Raw genomic sequence first — 19,089 nt, forward strand, 5'->3', positions numbered from 1 at the left:
GCCATGCTCTAACATACAGGAGCTAATCCCGGGCCTTCAAAGCCAACATCCCTGCCCAAGTGCTAGTATAGTTGCCACCTTTACCTGAGATTCAAAACCTCAACCCAGCAGGTGTGGCAACCCCTCATCCAAGGCAAGGTCTGTGCTTTGCCTCATTAGAGAATACTGCTGGGACAAAGCGGTAGGGCAAAGTGTCCCTACCAGCTGGAGTCTCCACCAGAGGGGCTGGGAAATCTGGGATCAGCTCATCTTTCTTTTCCATTTATAGAACCAAAATATGGACCTGGGGAATTTCTGGCTCCAGCTGTCATTTAGGGGAGGACCTTCTCTAAGACATTTGCTAGAACATCACTGGAAACAATTGGGAGGGGATTTGGGGGGAAATGGAGATGTGCAGCCAAGAGGACACTAAAGGGGAGAGGGTCAGTTGACATAAAACTCAAGGATTTTTCTAGAAACATCTGGCTTTGGCAGTAACAGAAATGCCAACTAAACATTGTTTGACAGACTGGTAGCAAGAGGTGGATAATCTGAGGATGGAGAGTGTGGCTGGGGAAGGATGAGGACGTATAGAGGCTGCTGGCACATCCGCAGAGGGTAAGCCAACAAAGCAAAATTTTAAAATGTGTTTAGGGCAGCAGTGGGCACATGCAAAGGAATACCAGCTTTGGATCTGGATTGAACGTCCAGCGTGGCCACTCGCTGATTGTGAGGCTTAGTACTTAGGCCCTCAGAGCCTGCCTTTCCTCATCTGTAAAGATAATAGCCCTCACATAGGGATGTAGTTAGAATTAAATGCAGAAGTTTAGCATAATGCAAAGTGAGAACTCAATAAAAGTTAATTGTCATTATTGGTGTTAGTATTATTATTGTTACTTTTAGAAATTCCAAAAATGCAAATAAGTCCCAAGTTTCTTGTTCATGCAGTGATGGCAGGAGGAGGAAACTGCCCATCTTTCCTGGAACCCATCTACATTTTCCATGCTTAGCTCTTGGGATCACATCTTCAGAAATCTCTGCAAACCGACCCTTTTTCCTCACACCTCGCAGATGATCCCCTCTGTGAAACATGCTTCCAATCCATCTTGAAATTGTTCCTAAGTGTTGCTTATGTAATAGCTATCCTTTCCAAGTGGCATCATTTAAGCCAAATCTAAAAAGGAAAAAAAATCATTCATTCAATCAGACAGACATTTATTCAACAAAAACTTCTTGAGCACCTACTATGTGCCAGAAACTGTTCTAGGCGCTGAAGATTCAGCTGTGAATGGGGAAGATAGACTTCTTGTTCTCAATGAGAGCAACTAGGTGACCAGGGTAGGCCTATAAAGGGGTGACATTGAAGTCAGGATCTGAGTGGCTAGAGGTAGCCTGTTGTGACTGGAGAAAGCTTTCCAGGCAGACAGAACAGCTTGTGCAAACATTCTAAAGCTTGGCTTCTTCAAGAAACCAGAGTGGTTGGAACTGTGGGCAAGAGTCAGAATGGTACAAGATGAGGTCAAGCTAGGTGGTTAGGAAGAGATAATGGCAGTTTTCTAATTTAGTGTTATGCATTGAATTGTGTCTCTCTAAAAAGACATATGTTCAAGTTCTAATCCCCTGTACCTGCAAATATTGGCTTTATTTAGACATAGGGTCTTCGCAGAGGTAATTAAGTTAAAATGAGTGCATACTGCATTAGGGTTGGTCTTAACCCAATGACTGGTGTGCTGATAAGAAGAAAAAAACTTGATACAGACACAGACACAGACACCTGTTTGGAGAGAATGCTATGTGACGACAGAGGCAGAGATTGGAGTAATGTGTTGACAGCCAAGAAACAGCCGGCAACCACCAGAAGCTAGGAAGAGGCAAGAAAGGATCCTCCCCTGGAGTCTTCAGAAAGAGAGCATGGCCCTGCTGACACCCTGATTTCAGTCTTCTAGCCTCCAGAAAGGATGTTTTAAGCCACCCAGTTGGTAGTACCTTGTTACAGCAGCCCTAAGGAAACAAATACAGTCAGGATAACAAGTTTGGATTTTATTCTATGAGTGATGGAAATAATTACAGGATTTTAAGCAGGGAAACACATAAGCTAGTTTTCATTTTATAAAAATAAATATGGTGCTAGGCCCAGTGGCTCACATCAGAATCTCTGAATGCTGTTATCCCAGCACTTTAGGAGGCTGCAGCAAGAGGGTCACTTGAGCTCATGAGTTCAAGACCAGTCTGGACAAAATGGCAAAACTCTATCTCTACAAAAAATACAAAAAAAAAAAAGAAACAAAACAAAACAAAAAAAACTGGCCGGGTGTGGTGGCATGCACCTTAGTCCCAGCTACTTAGGAGGCTGAGGTGGGAAGATGGCTTGAGCCTGGGAGGCAGAGGTTGCAGTAAGCCGAGATTGAGCCACTGCACTCCAATCTGGGAGACAGAGCCAGACCCTGTCTCAAAATAAATAAATACATACATACATACATACATACATACATAAGGCTGCTGTTAGGCAGAATGGATGGGGAAGTGGAGGCAAAGTACAGAAAAGAACACTACTAAGGAGGTATCACGTGGTCTAGCTGAGAGACACTGGTGGCTAAACTAGGGTGGAAGTAGGGAGGTGGAAAGAATTGATTGGATTCAGGGTGTACTTTGAGATGGAACTGAAGTGATGGGTGAGAGAAAGCACAAAATCTAGGATAATGTCTACATCTATTCACAAAATCTTTGCTTTAATAGTACATTTTTATTATGTTAGTTACAAAACATTAGCATTTATTTACTTATTGCTGATTTGGTTAACTTACTAACTAGACTTATTATTGGGCAATAATACTGGCTTTGTCTCTAAGTTTCAAAACATTCCTTCTGTAATACTAAAGTAATGAACCTTCAGAATGAGACAGTAAAAGTTCTGTGCAGAACTTTGGGAGAGGGTATGAAGAAAAGGAAATAATCCATATTTCCTCATCGGGGAAATGGACATAATTTCAGTCAACTCCACATTGCCACTGCATTGCAGGGCAGTGGCACGAATACAGGTCTTAGAGATAACATATGACACTCTAGTCCTGGTTCTGCTGCCAACTCACACGGGACCCTGAGCAACTCACGCAGCTCCTCTAAGCTTCATCTTCCAAAGCCATTAAATGGGTTACAGTTGTTGGTTTCTAAGCTCTTCCCAACTCATAATGTTGTGTGTGTAACTTTCATTAGATTATTTTTGAACACATTAAAGAATTTGAGTCAAAACCAGTGTTAGCGCCATATTTGGAATGTTAATTAGAAGAAATGTAGCATTCTAAATTATTTGAAGTCCTGTTTCTGGTAAGATGGAAAACTGGTTATTAGGATCAATTGAAACTACTACAAATAATGAATAAATGCAAAAATGATTAAAAGTGTGGAGGAACTGACATATATAAAGAATAACCAGGCCAACATATAGGTGTAATCTGGGCCATTGCTATGAAGCCCAGGGCTTACCCTAAGAGCTACAATAAGGGCACGCCAGCTGTAGACTTGTCCCATCTTCTCCCATCCCTACCTGGCTACAAGAAAAGTTGGCTTGACACTGAGGGAGGGGATTTGCAGAATCTCTGAGAAGATATTACCAGAAGCCAGACCTCACATATATTTGCATCCCAAATTCACAGAACTTGGGTGATCAAGAAAACTTCAGGCTATGAATTTAGTTAAAAAATTACTCAATATGACAGTGTCTCAGGTGACTGGAAAGGCAAAAGAAAACACATCATCTCTGGAGAAAGGTTTCAAAGAAGTCTCAAAAATAATTTTTCAAGGTTGATGAATAACAGTCCAAAATACCCAAGCACACAAGGAAGCAAATAACTAAAGAAAGAATAAGCAATAAAAACACACAGCAATAAAGCCCCCAAAATATTAAGATATTTCAATTATCAAACTTAGATTATAAAAACAACTATGATACTATGTATAAAGATATAAAGGACAAGCTTGAAAATATATCTGGGGAACAAAAAATGATTTTAAAAAACACAGTAAATTTGAAAAAGAAGCAAATTGAATTTTTATAAGTGGGAAACACAGTAACTAAAATTAAGAAGTAAATGGATAAACTTAACAGCATTGTAAACATAGCTAAAGAGAAAATTAATGAGCTCGAAGATATGTCAGAAGAAATTACCCAGAAAGCAGCACAGAAACCAATAGATTAAAACTATGAAAAAGAGGTTAAAAGACATGGAGAATATGAGAAGTTTGAAACATAAGAGTTTCAGAAGAAAAGAATATGGAGAATGGAAAGGAAATTATATTTGAAGAGATAATAGCAGAGAATTTTCCAGAACTGATGAAAGATTTCAACTCACAGATTCAGGAAGCTCAGCAAATCCTAAATAGGATGAATAAAATATAAATCCACACATCAACACAATGAAGTGAAATTATAAAACACCAAAACAGAGAGAAAAATCTTAAAATTAGATTAAAAATACAGATTACTTTCCAAGAAACACCTTAATAAGCTAGAAAAGCAGTTGAGTTCTCTACAACAATGAACCCCAGAATATAAATATAATATCTTTGGTTTTGTTTTTTGTTTTTTTTTTTTTTAGACAGAGTCTTGCTCTGTCACCTATGCTGGAGTGCATTGGTGCAATCTTGGCTTACTGCAACCACCGCTTCCTGGGTTCAAGTGATTCTCCTGCCTCAGCCTCCCAAGTAGCTTGGATTACAGGCAAGCGCCACCATGCCAAGCGAATTTTCATATTTTTAGTAGAGATGGGGTTGCATCATGTTGGCCAGGCTGGTCTCGAACTCCTGACCTCAAATGATCTGCCCGCCTTGGCCTCCCAAAGTGCTAGGATTACAGGCATGAGCCACTGTACCTGGCAAAATATAGTATCTTCTATGTGCTTCAAGGGAATAACTGACAATCTAGATTTCTACACCCAGGAAAAAAAAAAAAAAAAAAAGTCTTTTTTTTTTCAAAAGTGAAAGTAAAATAAAGATACTTCCAAACAACAAAAACTAAGAATTTATCACTAGAGGACCTATATTAGAGGAGCTTCTTTTCATTTTACTTCAGGCAAAATGAGAAGGAACCCAGGTGGAAGGTCTGATATACAAAAATGAAGAATTTTTTAGAAGTGGTAAATAATCAGGTGAATTTAAATGAAAATGACTGTATAAAACAATAATAATGATGACTGGAGGGGCTAAAAAAGAAAAAATTAAAATGTATGGCAACAATAATATCTAAGTGTGAGGGGCAGAATATAAATGGAATTAAAGTGTACAAAAGTCCTTGTATTATTTAGGAAGAAGCAAAAGTATGGTTAACTTTAGACAACTCTAATAAGTAAGCATGCTGTAATTTTTAGAGTAACCATTAATACAACAGAAAACAGAATGCTTGACTTCCAATGAATGGGAAAGAAAAAATTAAATAATAAAAAATAACTCAAAAAGAAGACAGAAAAGACAGGTAAAAGGAATATATAGAATACAAAAAATCAGTAAAGATTTAAGCCCAAATTTATTGGTAATTTTTTAAAATATGATTGGACTAAACACCTAATTAAAAGACAAAGATTGTCATGTTAGATGTTATGGGTTGAAATGTGTCCCTCAAAAACATATTGAAATCTCAACTCTCAGTACCTGTGAATGTGACCTTATTTGAAAATACAGTCTTTGCAGATGGTCGAGTTAAGATGAGGTCATAAGTCTGGGTCTTAATCCAATGTGACAGGTATCCTTATACAAAATGGAAATATGGACAGAGAGGCAGACACACACAGATGGAAGATGATGGGAAGACATGGGGAGTAAGCCGTCTACAAGCCAAGGAAAGCCTGACACTATCAGAAGCTGGGAGAGAGACATGGAACAGATTCTTCCTTACAGACTCAGAAAGAACCAACACTACCTACACCTCGATCATGAACTTGTAGCTTCCAAAACTCTGAGACAATAAATTTCTGTTGTTCGTTACCTAGTTTGTTGCGTTTTCTTACATCAGCCCTAGAAAATAAATGCACTCTTTTTTTTTTTTTTTTTTTTGTGAAGGTCTTACTCTGTCACTCAAGCTATAGTGCAGTGACACGATCATGACTTACTTCAGCTTTGAGTTCCTGGGCTCAAGCAATCCTTCCACCTCAGTCCCCCAAGTAGCTAGGACTACAGGTGAGCATCATCACAGTTGGCTAATTTATTTATTTTTTGTAGAGGCAGGGTAGTGCTATGTTGCCCAGGCTGGTCTCGAACTCTTAGGCTCAAGTGATCCTGCTGCCTAGTCTCCCAAAGTGCTGGAATTACAAGCATGAGCCATGATGCCCAGCCTAGATTTTTGTTTTTTTAATTATGCTCTCCTTCCTTTCCTTCCTTTCTGTTATGGACTGAATGTTTGTGTACCCTCCAAAATTCATACGCTGAAGTACTAACACCCAATGTGAAGGTATTTGGAGGTGGAGCCTTTGGGAGGTAATTAAGTTTACATGAGGTCATGACGGTGGGCCCCATGAAGAGATTCATGTTCTTTTTTTTTTTTTTTTTTTGTATGTTTTTGAGACAGAGTCTCGCTCTGTCACCCAGGCTGGAGTGCAGTGGCACCATCCCGGCTCACTGCAACCTCCATCTCCCAGGTTCAAGCAATTCTCCTGTCTCAGCCTCCCAAGTAGCTGGGATTATGGGTACCTGCCACCACACCCAGCTAATTTTTATATTTTTAGTAGAGACGGGGTTTCACCACGTTGGCTAGGCTAGTCTCAAACTCCTGACCTCAAGTGATCTGCCCACCTCTACCTCCCAAAATGCTGGGGCTACAGGTGTGAGCCACTGTGCCTGGCCGGGATTAGTGTTCTTAAAAGAAGAGGAAGAGAGGCCAGAGCTTGCTCGCTCTCTCCACCATGTGAGGACACAGTAAGAAGGCAGCCATTGCCAAGAGAGCCCTCACCAGAACTGAATCCTGCTGCACGTTGACCTTGGACTTCACAGCCTCCAGAACAATGACAAAATTAATTTCTATATTGAAGCCACCCAGGCTATGGTATTTTGGTACGGCAGCCCGAGCTGACTAAGACACCTCCCCACCTCTATTTAAGGAAGACTAGCTTTGTCCATGTCCCTGCCCATAGCTTTCCTTGTGGACACATTTCTCCTTGGAACTCACATTCTTTCTTCATACAAAACTCCCTTGGGGTTCTGAGGCGATGCTGCAGGGGGACAAAGTTAGAAGACATTGAATAACTCACCATGTTTAACCACAGACTTTAGTCTAAAAACTTGCCTGCTGGAAATGCAAATTGGTTCCAATAACAAGAAGCTTGTGGCCAGTGACCTAATTCCATTCCTGGGAGTCAGCCTGTAACTGGGTCTACTCATACCTATTTCCTTCTGCACTTGGGGGAGATATTAAACACCCAAGAGATGGAGGGGCTAGTACCTTTTGGCCTTGAGGCCTGCTTTGGTCAAATCTGGGATTCTAATTAAATAATCATTGCACTAACACTTTCTTAGGAAAGTAAAATTACCCAAATAGAATAGATTGCCTTCATCACAGTGAAAGCAGAAGGGGATGCTTGGAGGTGGGAGTGGAATGGCCCACCCTTTCCTTTCTTGTGCCTTTCAGAGATGCAAATGAGGAGGGATAGGATTCGGATCCTATGGGTTCAGATGCTGGTCTGTATCCAGAGAGGGGCTGAGACTGGTGAGGAGGTGGGGAGGGCTCCTGCTCTGCCTGAGGTGGGAAGGAATGGTTTCATTTCCTCCTCACCGAAGGAAGCCAAGAGAGGAGACAATGAAGCCAGTATTCCATGGGTACCAGGAGGGAGAAGGAAGAAAAAGAAAAACAAAAAAGTACTATCTGATATGGTTTCACTGTGTCCCCACTCAAATCTCATCTTGAATTGTAGCTCCCATAATTCCCACGTGTTGTGGGAGGGACCCGGTGGGAGGTAACTGAATCGTGGGAGTAATTTCCCCCATACTGCTCTTGTGGTAGTGAATAAGTCTCACCAGATCTGATGGTTTTACAAGGGGAAACCCCTTTCGCTTGGCTCTCGTTCTCTCTTATCTGCTGCCATATAAGACATACCTTTTGCTTTCCACCATGACTGTGAGGCCTCCCTGGCCACATGGAACTGTGAGTCCATTAAACCTCTTTTTCTTTATAAATTACACATTTTCAGGTATCTCTTTATCAGCAGGGTGAAAACAGACTAATACACAATCCTTAAATAAAGTAGAATTCAGAAAAACATCTATCCATGACAGTCATTTAACAGAAGCTGTCCACTATGGCCTGCAACCCCAACAATCTTTAGTAGAAACCGTACATTTCAAGAACTGCTTGGTGTGATTGGGTTTCTTACAGAAACTGGTGAGGGGGTCAAGTTCTGTGCATCAGTGGCAATGAGATCAAAACCGTCAGCCCAACTGATGAGAGCGGGGACATGGACCATCCGGGTACAGGCATCCTGAGCTCAGCGGAACTCTGATCCCCCAGGGGCTGGAGCCGGCTTGTACTAGTCCATGAGAGAGGACTGTTACATCTTCAGGAGTATTGCAAGTGGATTGTTAAACACAGCTTTTATTAAAAATTATGAGGTGGAGGTTGCAGTGAGCTAAGATTGCGCCATTGCACTCCAGCCTGGGTGACAGAGTGAGACTCTGTCTCAAAAAAATTTCTAAAATAAAAATTACAGTATATACACTTACAAGTTAATAAAGTTTGTAGGAAGTCTCTGAACCTACTCTGGCTCAGGAGGCTGCCCCATTCACAAATTGTTTTTTACTTAGTGAAACTAAACAAACAAACAAACAAACAAATAAATAAAAAGTTTATTAAAAACAAAAGTAATAAATACTGACAACTCATCACTTTCTAATTTTATGACTGCATCTGTATTTCCAAGCATTTGCTGCTGTACATCTTTTCCCAAATCCATATTCAGGGATGTCACATTGGTGGCTCAATATTGGCCATGAAGGGAATATTTACACCTTAGAATCTGGGAAATGCTGTGAATGAGAGCTGGGCTTATTATTGTGTTGATTTATAGACTTTAAAAAGTGATGGAGAAAATGCTAAAAATGCAGATTGAACTTAAAAGCATGTCATGTCTATAGCTGTCACAATGTGAATAGCACAAAAAACTTAAATTCTTTTTTGTCTTCAAAAACTATTATCCAATCCAGGCACGGTGGCACATGCCTGTAGTCCCAGCTGCTTGGGAGGCTGAGGCAGAAGGACTGCTTGAGGCCAAGAGTTCAAGGTTGGCTGGGTGCAGTCCTCACACCTGTAATCCTAGCACTTTGGGTGGCCCAGGTGGGTGGATCACCTGAGGTCAGGAGTTCAAGACTAGGCTGGCCAACATGGTGAAATCCTGTCTCTACTAAAAATACAAAAATTAGCTGGGCGTGATGGTGCACGCCTGTAATCCCAGCTACTCAGGAGGCTGAGGCAGGAGAATTGCTTGAACCTGGGAGGCAGAGGTTGCAGTGAGCTCAGATTGCACCACTGCACTCCAGCCTGGGCGATAGTGTGAGACTCCGTCTCAAAAAAAAGAGCTCAAGGCTGCAGTGAGCTATGATCTCGCTCCTGAATAACCACTGCACTCCAGCCTGGGCAACATAGTATAATAAAACCCTGTCCAAATAAAAAACAAAACTATTACCAATTTTAGCAAGGAAGTCATTCTCAATCTTGACAAACAAGTAAAGCTTTGACATACGACCTCACCGTTTACGCTCATTTTACTCTTTAACATGAGTGAAAATAACAACTAACATTCATGTCAGAGCTATGCTCAGAGTGCCGGCTGTAAAACATTTACCAGCCTACTACTGCCTCAGATCCACTGCTGAGCCTCACCCCGACACCTGTTCCAGCCCTGGGTGCATGGGCACTGGGGGATAGGCAACAGAAGACACAGGGGAGACAGTCCCTACCCTAGGTGCTGCGCAATGTTCAACCCGAGGAAATGGCCCCTGCCTTATGACTGTGTCATAATTTCCCCCACAGGCCACAGGCGGCAATCCATACCTACTATCAGCAAGTGAGGGACCCTGGAAAGAGGCACAGGAAGGGTATCAGGTAGCCACTCTTCCCATCTGTATTATTAAGCTATCTTTTTTTTTTTTTTTTTTTGAGACAGAATCTTGCCCTGTCGCCAGGCTGGAGTGGAGTGGCGCGATCTTGGCTCACTGCAACCTCCAACTCCCTGGTTCAAGCAATTCTCCTGCCTCAGCCTCTCCTGACATGAGTAGCTGGGATTACTGACACGTGCCACCACGCCCAGCTAATTTTTGTATTTTTAGTAGAGACAGAATTTCACCATGTTGTCCAGGATGGTCTCGATCTCCTGACCTTGTGATCCACCTGCCTCAGCCTCCCAAAGTGCTAGGATTACAGGCGTGAGCCACCACACCTAGCCTATTAAGTTATCTTTAATGTCTGTAATACAACTCCAAGCAATATAACATCTGGACTGCCGCAGAACCAGTGACGCCAATTCAACAGTTCTAATGAAAACACGTTTAGAAAGAGGCCTTAAACAAATGTTGAGACAAACAAACAAAAACCCTTTCTACTTGAGTTTGAATATTCTCTTACTTGAGATTTTTGTGAACTTGACTCTCTTGTTACACAGGGCAAAAAACACCTATTTTTTCGGAAAAAAAATAAGGAAGAGAGAACAAAACAATCCAAAGTACTGAGGGATTACAAAACATTGCATTCACCCATATTAATTAGAAAATTACTTTAGCAAGTGAATTTTCCAGTCAACAGAAGCCTGTCCTTTAGGTACTCAACAGAAGGTGCTAGCTGTTCCCAAATATCCATTCTCCTTTCTTCCTTTAATAATGGACTTCCTGAATTTTAGCTGATCACTCAGTAACCAGCACTGCATTTTCTAGCTTCCCTTGTAGCTACGGGTAGCCGAGTGACTAACTGCTGGCCTGGGGAATGCAAATTGTAATGGATGTGCAACTTCAAAAATTGAGCCCTTCAAGGAGACAGGCGTGCCCTCTGCTAGCTCTGTGTTCCCATTCTGTTGTCTAAAACAGTGGAACAGTGGGACCTGGAGCAGCCACGTTAGACCAGGAGGTAGAAACTGTGTGTTAACAATGGCAGAGCTGGCTGGGCCCGGTGGCTCACACCTGTAACCCCGGCGCTTTGGGAGGCTGAGGCAAAAGGCTCTCTTGAGCCCAGGCATTCAAGACCAGCCTGGGGAACTCGGTGAGACTTCATCTGTACAAAAAAGTAAAAAATAAAAAATTAGCCAGGCATGGTGGCGTGCATCTGTATTCCCCACAACTCAATTGCTTGACCTGGGAAGTCGAGGCTACAGTGAGCTGTGAGGGTGCCACTGCACTCCAGCCTAGGTGACAAACAACAATACAGGAACAGCCCGGGTCCCCACCCCATGGAGCCATCATACCAGCCTTCCCACACTTTAACATGAGGGAGAAATTAGCTCTTTCTTCTTTAAAGCCACTGTTATTTAGCCCTTGTTACGGCAGCTGAATTTGTATCCCGAATGACACAATTACCAACATTTTACGTCATTTTAACTATTTTGTTTTTAACATTTCAAGGATGATATCCTTTCTAGAACATGCCACACCTTTCTTAACTCATTAAACAGAGCAGACAGAACATCATTTCCTCTTTTTTGACTTGAGAAGCATAATTGCCATTCTGAACAATAATACAAGGCGATGGCTGAGGAGTGGAGGGCTGCTGCCTCCTGTGGGCTTGGTTCATTCATGCCTAAGTCCTGCAGTTTTTCTGCAGTTCTTTCCTCTCACTCTCAAACTATCAAGGATCAAATAAGAAATACACACAAAATGCTTCCACCCGGAGCCTCAAACATAAAAGTATTCAATAAATATTTTCTATGATTATGGTTGCTATTAGTATTATTATTACTTTGTATTGGGGACAAACAGCTATTTTTCAAAACCCAGAACTTGTTTCTTCTGCTTAAATAAAAATCCCAACCAGGAAGACACAGAAGATTGAAATCCCACTATTAGAGGCATTATAACCAGCTGGCTCAACAGAATGGAAACTAGGATTTGTTCTTACTGCAGCCCCTCTCTGTTTCTTTAAAAATACCTTGGTGGTCTTTTTGGTCATGAAACGTAAGGAAAATCTACCTATTGATCTTGGGGAGTCTCTGAACTAAGGACCTCAACCAATAGCAGATGTTTCAAATGGAGAGGTAAATGCTCTGTTTGATCATGAACAAGGTTATTTTCATGGTAGTCAGAGTATGGCTCTTCATAGAACATACAACGTTCAGAGGTTTTGCTTTCTTTGACCAGGGCAAGAAGGGGGCAGTAGCACCATAAAATGTGATACTCTTCCAGCTGTGAGCCTGCCCCAGTCATGTGGCTGCAAGCCTGGGGCCAAGAAGGAGATGGCCAGATGGGCCCTGGGAGGGGGCCTGACCTATGAACTCTAGAGCATTGACACCTGACTGCCAGTGTAACCCTCCCTTATCTGCCTGCAATTCACTCATGTTATCCTCAGGAAGCAGTTAAGTGTCACAACCTGTGTTACATGTTCTTGGGTCTTGAAGGGAGGTCTTGGACCAGAAAGAGTTCCCACATATGCACAAAGGTGATTGACAGAGAAGCTGGGGAAGCATCAGGCAAGAAGTGACAAATGTCAACCAGCATAGACTTGTTATACAGTCAACACAATGAGGCGTCCTCAGAATCTCCTGGAGAAGAGCCTGCCAAAGGCTCAGAAACATATTATTTTATTACGATGCTATTATTAACATCAATATATCATTGTAATAATGTTATTACTGATATAATAAAATTATATTATATCTTATTTTATAAGATTGACATTATTGTATTATTTCTCTCTTGTTAGTATATTATCATCTCACTACAAAAGTAATTATTATTCTCCAGTGTCCAGCTGTGTATGGAGTCTTCTCCCCCAAAATACCTTCCCCTTCAAATCTAAGGCTACTAACCACCTGTAATTGAGCTTGCAAGAAATATGTTAACAAAAAATGTAAACAAATTCTGATGGAAGGCCTGGAAGCGTTTTCTTAGCAATGAAATACAAGATCTTTAAAAGTTAGACCAAGTAATATCTTACTTTGCTTAGTCAGGATTTTTTTTAACAACTTATGTCTCCCTAGCTGTGTCCCAGATAGTTAAAATTGTCAAATTAGTGGACATTTGGCAAATGGAGTGAAACTGTACAATTTCTGAGCTGGCTTCTTCACAAATAAAGTCCTGTCATTAATGGTAAAATGGGGTGTCCAGGTCTAGGAAATTGTCAAAATAAAACTGGGGAGATTAATATGTTGCCAACTTGATTTTGCCAACTAAGAACATGTTTAAAAATTACTAAATCCTATCAACATACAACGTTTAATAAAACAATACATTTTACCACCAAGATAGTAGGAAGCAGATATTTCAGAATAAAGGATCATCCTTTAAGAGGAATCACTTGAACGTCATGAAGACTTTCAAATGGCTCTTGTTTTTCTTATGTCACCACGGATGGGTGGGAACTTCACACAGAATGGCACCCGGTTTGGAACTATTATTCTAGAATATTAAGCCCATAGCTTGGGAAGCTGTCTGGGAGTTGTTGGCCTAAAATAATTTCCATACATTTTCCTAAATATATGGGAAGTGGATTCAAGGAAGAGCAGTGGCCTACTTCCCATAAGAGAAACTCTATGAGGAAATGGGAAGAGACTGCCTGCTTTGGGCAGAGCTCTGTATTATCAGCCAACCAACCCAAAGATTTCTTCCTGATCTGAGTTGTCTCTGAGTGTCATGAGTGCTGAAAACTACCCTTTTGAGGAGACAGGAAAATTGTAAAATCAGGTTCCTTTCATGGAATGAATTTTCCATTCTTCCTGGCCCCAGGAATGCTGAGTCTGTTGGTAATTTTCATTCTTGGGTCACAGCCTCCAGGAGAGTAGGAGAAAGGCCAAATAGGAGGGAGAAGTCTTCAGTATGTTTCTTCGAATCCTGGATTTGCTCGATGCATCTCTAAACAGAAAGGCTGCCCTTCTCCAGCCCTCCAGATGCAATTCCCAGAAGCCAACAACTGCACAGTAGTGAGTGGGTAAGACTGGCCCTACGCCAGCTTCAGAGACTGTTCTAAAGCTGGCATGCACATGAAAGAAAGGAGATTCTTGTTGTTAGAAGAACAACCAGTGAGAGAAGACTTTACCTCATGAGATAGCTGAGTAAAAGCTTCTTTTACTAAAACCAATGACCCCACAATAACTTTGAGGAGCCTTCCTCCCACCTACTGATTTTATTTTCCAGCATTTGGAAGAACTATGGAGAACCAAAGGGATAGAAGTTGAATTCATTACCAAATCTTCCAGAAGCTCTTTCTACTGACCTGAAATAATTTCCATATATGTTCCTAAATATATGGGAGTTAATTGCCAATTTGCATTCTGGTTTCAGTATTCAGGTCTCAAGATGGAAACATAAGCCTTTATTTCACGAAAAATAGACGAAGGAAAACTTCTGAAGCTCATTTTCTAATGCCCGAAAGGTTTGTGAAGAACAAGTGTAACATTTTTTTCCTCTCTAGTAGCCTATTCAAAAACAACGAAGAGAAGCAGCCCTCCCTTGGGTTTGAGTTGGTTTATGATTGTGGTTACATCAGAGGATTTATTCTCCACCCCAGCCTCTCCAAATCACTGCTAATTCTTAAAAGGGTCACAGGAATGTAATTTTGTGTGATATGCCTCCTTGTAGCCAAACTCGATGTCAGCACCTTTTAGAAGTGGGAAACTAGGAATTAACACGCTGAATTTTCATTATGACTCTCTGTGTTGAGGTTCTGTTTGGGAAGACTTTCCCATGTCCTTAGACACTGGCCTGCTCACGTTATTAATTTAAATGTCTCAGGAACATCATCTGCTCCTGCTAAAATAAATGACAAATGAGTTCTGGAAAGTGGCTTCAAGATTTACCCTAGTAGGAACAGTCAGGGGAAAGCTCAGTGTCTGAAACACTAATTTAGATGCAAGGTTTAATAATGTGTGTTTAGCGATGACCCTAAAATCTGCTCGCTCACAACTTTCCCCATCTGGTGTAATTTGCTTTCTCCACTTGGAAAAATGCACACGACAGCATGCATTATGTGCCATGTTGTAACAGTGAGACCTCATCCATCACATACTTCACTGAGGGAGGCTTATTTCTCATCCCGTCTCTATCAAGCTCCCAACCTCTAGTGGCATTTTGCAGTGCAGGTCTGACCAAGTACCCACGCCCCAGCCCAATACCACTTTGGAGAAGGAGATGATGGAGCCGTACCTTGTACCCGGGTTTCCGCCCTCTTTTCTTTGGGATCTTCACTGCTGGTAAAGAGCCAGCTGAAGCAGAATAAAGGTTATGAACTGCCATCTTCATAGGTGTGGAGTGAAGTGAGGGTCGGCCTCGCTTTCTCCCCGGGATCCTTTGAGACTGCATTTCTGCTGGTGCCAGTCTTACAGAATGAGGTGACAAATCGCTCACAGGCAGAAGAGGTGCTAAGAATTAGTCCAGACACAAAGCAAAACAAAAACAGAAGGGTTTGTTTGGTTTGCAAGGCAAACATGATCCTGTCTGGTGATTTTGGCCATACCTACCACTTATTGGAGGGGAAGACCAAATATGAAGGAGCTAGGTACCACTAGATGCATTTACGATGCTGTTGGCCCTCTGGGGGAGTTAACTGGTGTAATTTCAAGGATGTTGAATTTCCATGGGGCAAGTGAAGTAGGGAAGATACTGGCTAGGCAAAGAAAACAATAGTTTCCCAGCTCCAAACACGGCTGATAATGTCACCAGCAACAAAATGACTTTGTCTGTGTCTCAGTTTCCTCAGTTAGTTCAACTTTGAACTGTTGTAACAATAATATTAAATAAACAAAGCCACTCTCTTATGTTCACTCCTATCTCTTTGCTTGAGTTATAAATTGTCATGACCTCTTTTTCTCTTGAAAGAAATTTAAAAGAAATTTAAATTTATCAAATCAATTGTATGAAAGTTGATGATGTTCCTGTATCAAAATGTGGACAGAGATTTACATACAGGCATGTTCATTTTAACATGATTTGTTCATTTTAACATGATTTAGAATTGCAAAATTAAAATGGATGCAACCCAAATAATAAGCAATAGGAGAATACTTAATATCTGCAGAATAAAACAATCAACTAGTTAAAAGCCTTTAATGACACTTTTTGAACAGCATGATGTTGAATAAAAAAAGCATCACACATTAAAATGACCTCAACTATGCAAAAAATGTGTATGGTAAAAAAGTGGAAGGAGACATGCTAAAATGCCACCAAGGCAAAGATGGCAGGACTATGGGTAATTGTTCAGCATGTACAATCCTTTGTACAGATACCACACATACTACAATAATCTTAGCATGGCACTAAAAATATGAATAATAAGGCCAGGCACGCCAGGAACACTGACTCATGCCTATAATCCCAGCACTTTGGGAAGCTGAGGCTGGTGGATCACTTGAGCCTAGGAGTTCGAGACTAGCCTGGACAATATAGCGAAACCCCATCTCTACTAAGAATACAGAAATTAGCCAGGCTTGGCTGCCCATGCCTGTAATCCCAGCTACTCGGGAGGCTGAGGCAGGAGAATTGCTTGAACCAGGGAGGCAGAGGTTGCAGTGAGCTGAGATCGCACCACTACATACCAGCCTGGGTGACAGAGCAAGACTGTCTCAAAAAAAAAAAAAAAAAAAAAAAGAATAAGCTTCTCAGGTAGAATTGCCTAAACCTTGAAGCAAGATGTAGTTGATCAAACTTAACTCAAAGAACATAGTGGTATCATGAGCTCAGGGGTCAGACTTCCTGGAATGTTCAGGAATGTGATGAGTGAGGCAGAACTTTAGACTTTGATTCAGGGGTGATAAAATTCATTTTTAAGGATTAGTGGTACCTTACAGTGGAAATGAGAGGCTTTTGCCCAAACGCTTGTAGAAGAAGTTGGGGAAGACGATGGGCACAGTCCCTACACCCTGGCCTGGGCCTTGTCTACGACGACAAGATTGCTCTGCTCAGGACAGAAAATACAAAATAGTGGAAGTTCTTAAAAACATGATAGGAGATATTGGGTATCCTTTATAGATTTAAGGTCACTTTGTTAATTTTCTGAATATGAACAGTATTCTATCAATAATCTTAATTGTTCTTGGAAATACCATATGTAGTAAATAGAATTTTAAAGTATAAATTTATTTTTTGAATGCACTGTTAAACAGAAAACAATGCACTGTTAGACAGATAGACAAGGTGTTTTGGATATGAATTTTTTTTCTGTTCTTGTGAGTTTAAGAAAAATACTCGGTCTCATTGATTCTAAGAAGCATATTTTTCATATATTAACATCTCTGAAATCAGGGTGCACCCTACAGTGTGTCAGAATTCCATAGGGAGCATTTTTTTTCTATCTTAGTAGTACATAAAATAATGACAGGGGATATAACTAAAGGTATCTTAGAGTCAATCAGTTAGGATGAGGAACTATAAGCTCACTTACATGTAAACAAAAAAAATCATCCTACTTCTAGACTTAGTGCCAATAAATATACTCCACAGTGCCAATAAACATCCAAAATATTTGTTTTCCAAAAAGAGACTACTAAAAACATTGAAGAACCACCAAATTTATTTAATAAGATTTTCGCTATATGAAAGTTGGTCCAAGTCTAATTTTGAACTATTCTCATCAAGTTTCTGCTTCTTCCTTATTATTTCTATAAACTTTAAACTCAGGAATTATTTTTTTCCTAGTTTAGGACATGCTTCTCTACTTTACTACTTTGTCTTTACTGAGGAGTAAAGACAACCTATCCACTAACATCAAGATCTGAAGTCAACAAGAGAAAACCCATGATCAGGCTGGGTGCAGTGTCTCACACCTGTAATCCCAGCACACTGGGAGGCCAAGGCAGGCGGATCACCTGAGGTCAGGAGTTCCAGACCAGCCTGGCCAACATGGGGAAACCCCGTCTCTACTAAAAATACAAAAAATTAGCTGGGCATGGTGGCAGGCGCCTATAATTCCAACTACTAGGGAGGCTGAGGCAGGTTGCAGTGAGCTAAGATCGCGCCACTGCACTCCAACTTGGGTGTGACAGAGTGAGACTCCATCTCAAAAGAAGGAAAGAAAGAAAGAAAAGAACAACAAATCAACACTAACACAAAAACATCTATAAGCATTTAGGCAAGATAAACAGGTCATTTACAGTGGAAAGAATAAACAGGCCAGTTCACTTCAGCACCATCAGCCAAAAGATAATGAAGTCACCATGGTGGCATTTTTTTCCTGTTATTTATAGTTGTTGACACACTTGCACCCACCACAGGGCCTTTGCATTTGCAGTTCCCTTTGCCTGGAATGCTCTTTCTTCCCCCTCTAGTCCATGCCTCTCCTTCCTCAGTTAACTCAAGGAAGCTTTCTCTGACCCCACTAGGGTTTCCTGAGCTTAGAGCTCCTCAGCTGAGACACAAACCCACTGCATGTGCAGTATCCACCATGGAGCTTGGACAAGGGAAGCCCATGAGAACATGAAGTTGTGTGACTTGCTGTACCTCTGACCTAGGAGCTATCTGTCTTCTGCCAGCATCTGTGACACCAGGGCCGGCTAATTTGTTTGCTGTCAGAGAGGGTAAAATCTCAGACCCTTCACAGTTCTTCATATAGATTTCATAAGAAGTAGAAAGATTCCAGTGAAGGAAATAATATTTCTTAAAATTTTGCTAATGTCCTTAAATAAGATTTGAATAAATAAGATTATTTTATTTTGGGACAGATGGGTATTTTAAAAATATAATTTTAATTAAATGCAATCACATTAAAAATCCAAACTGACTTTAGAAAAAGAAGGGCAAAACAAAGTCTAGTGCGGAAGATTTGCCCTCTTAGTTATTAAAATGTGCTATAAATCTCCAATCATGGCAGCAGTATGGTATAGGAGTAGCAATTGGGTCAATGGAAAAGTTAGTCCAGAAATTAAATGTATACTAAATTTCCATTCAAAAAATTTAGGAACATTTCACATCAAGACAGGAAAATGCAATAAATGATTTATGGAC

At 40.9% G+C, this 19,089-nt stretch overlaps 1 protein-coding gene across 9 annotated transcripts in view; it reads right to left on the reverse strand.

The window, feature by feature from the left end:
* The window catches only part of SCML4 (Scm polycomb group protein like 4), a 149,751-nt gene that overhangs the window by 54,673 nt on the left and 75,989 nt on the right, over positions 1 to 19,089 (reverse strand). For 2 of the 9 annotated variants that reach the window (XM_054557941.1, XM_054557942.1), the window contains one exon: positions 15,295 to 15,509. The exons of the other annotated variants lie outside the window; for them this stretch is intronic. In XM_054557941.1, coding sequence (XP_054413916.1) covers positions 15,295 to 15,450 — 156 coding nt within the window. In that variant the 5' untranslated portion in view covers positions 15,451 to 15,509. The remainder of the gene's footprint in view (positions 1 to 15,294; positions 15,510 to 19,089) is intronic. 9 annotated transcript variants of the gene reach the window in all.

The sequence above is a fragment of the Pongo abelii genome, chromosome 5, assembly GCF_028885655.2.
Source record: "Pongo abelii isolate AG06213 chromosome 5, NHGRI_mPonAbe1-v2.0_pri, whole genome shotgun sequence".
Taxonomy (NCBI): Eukaryota; Metazoa; Chordata; class Mammalia; order Primates; family Hominidae; genus Pongo; species Pongo abelii.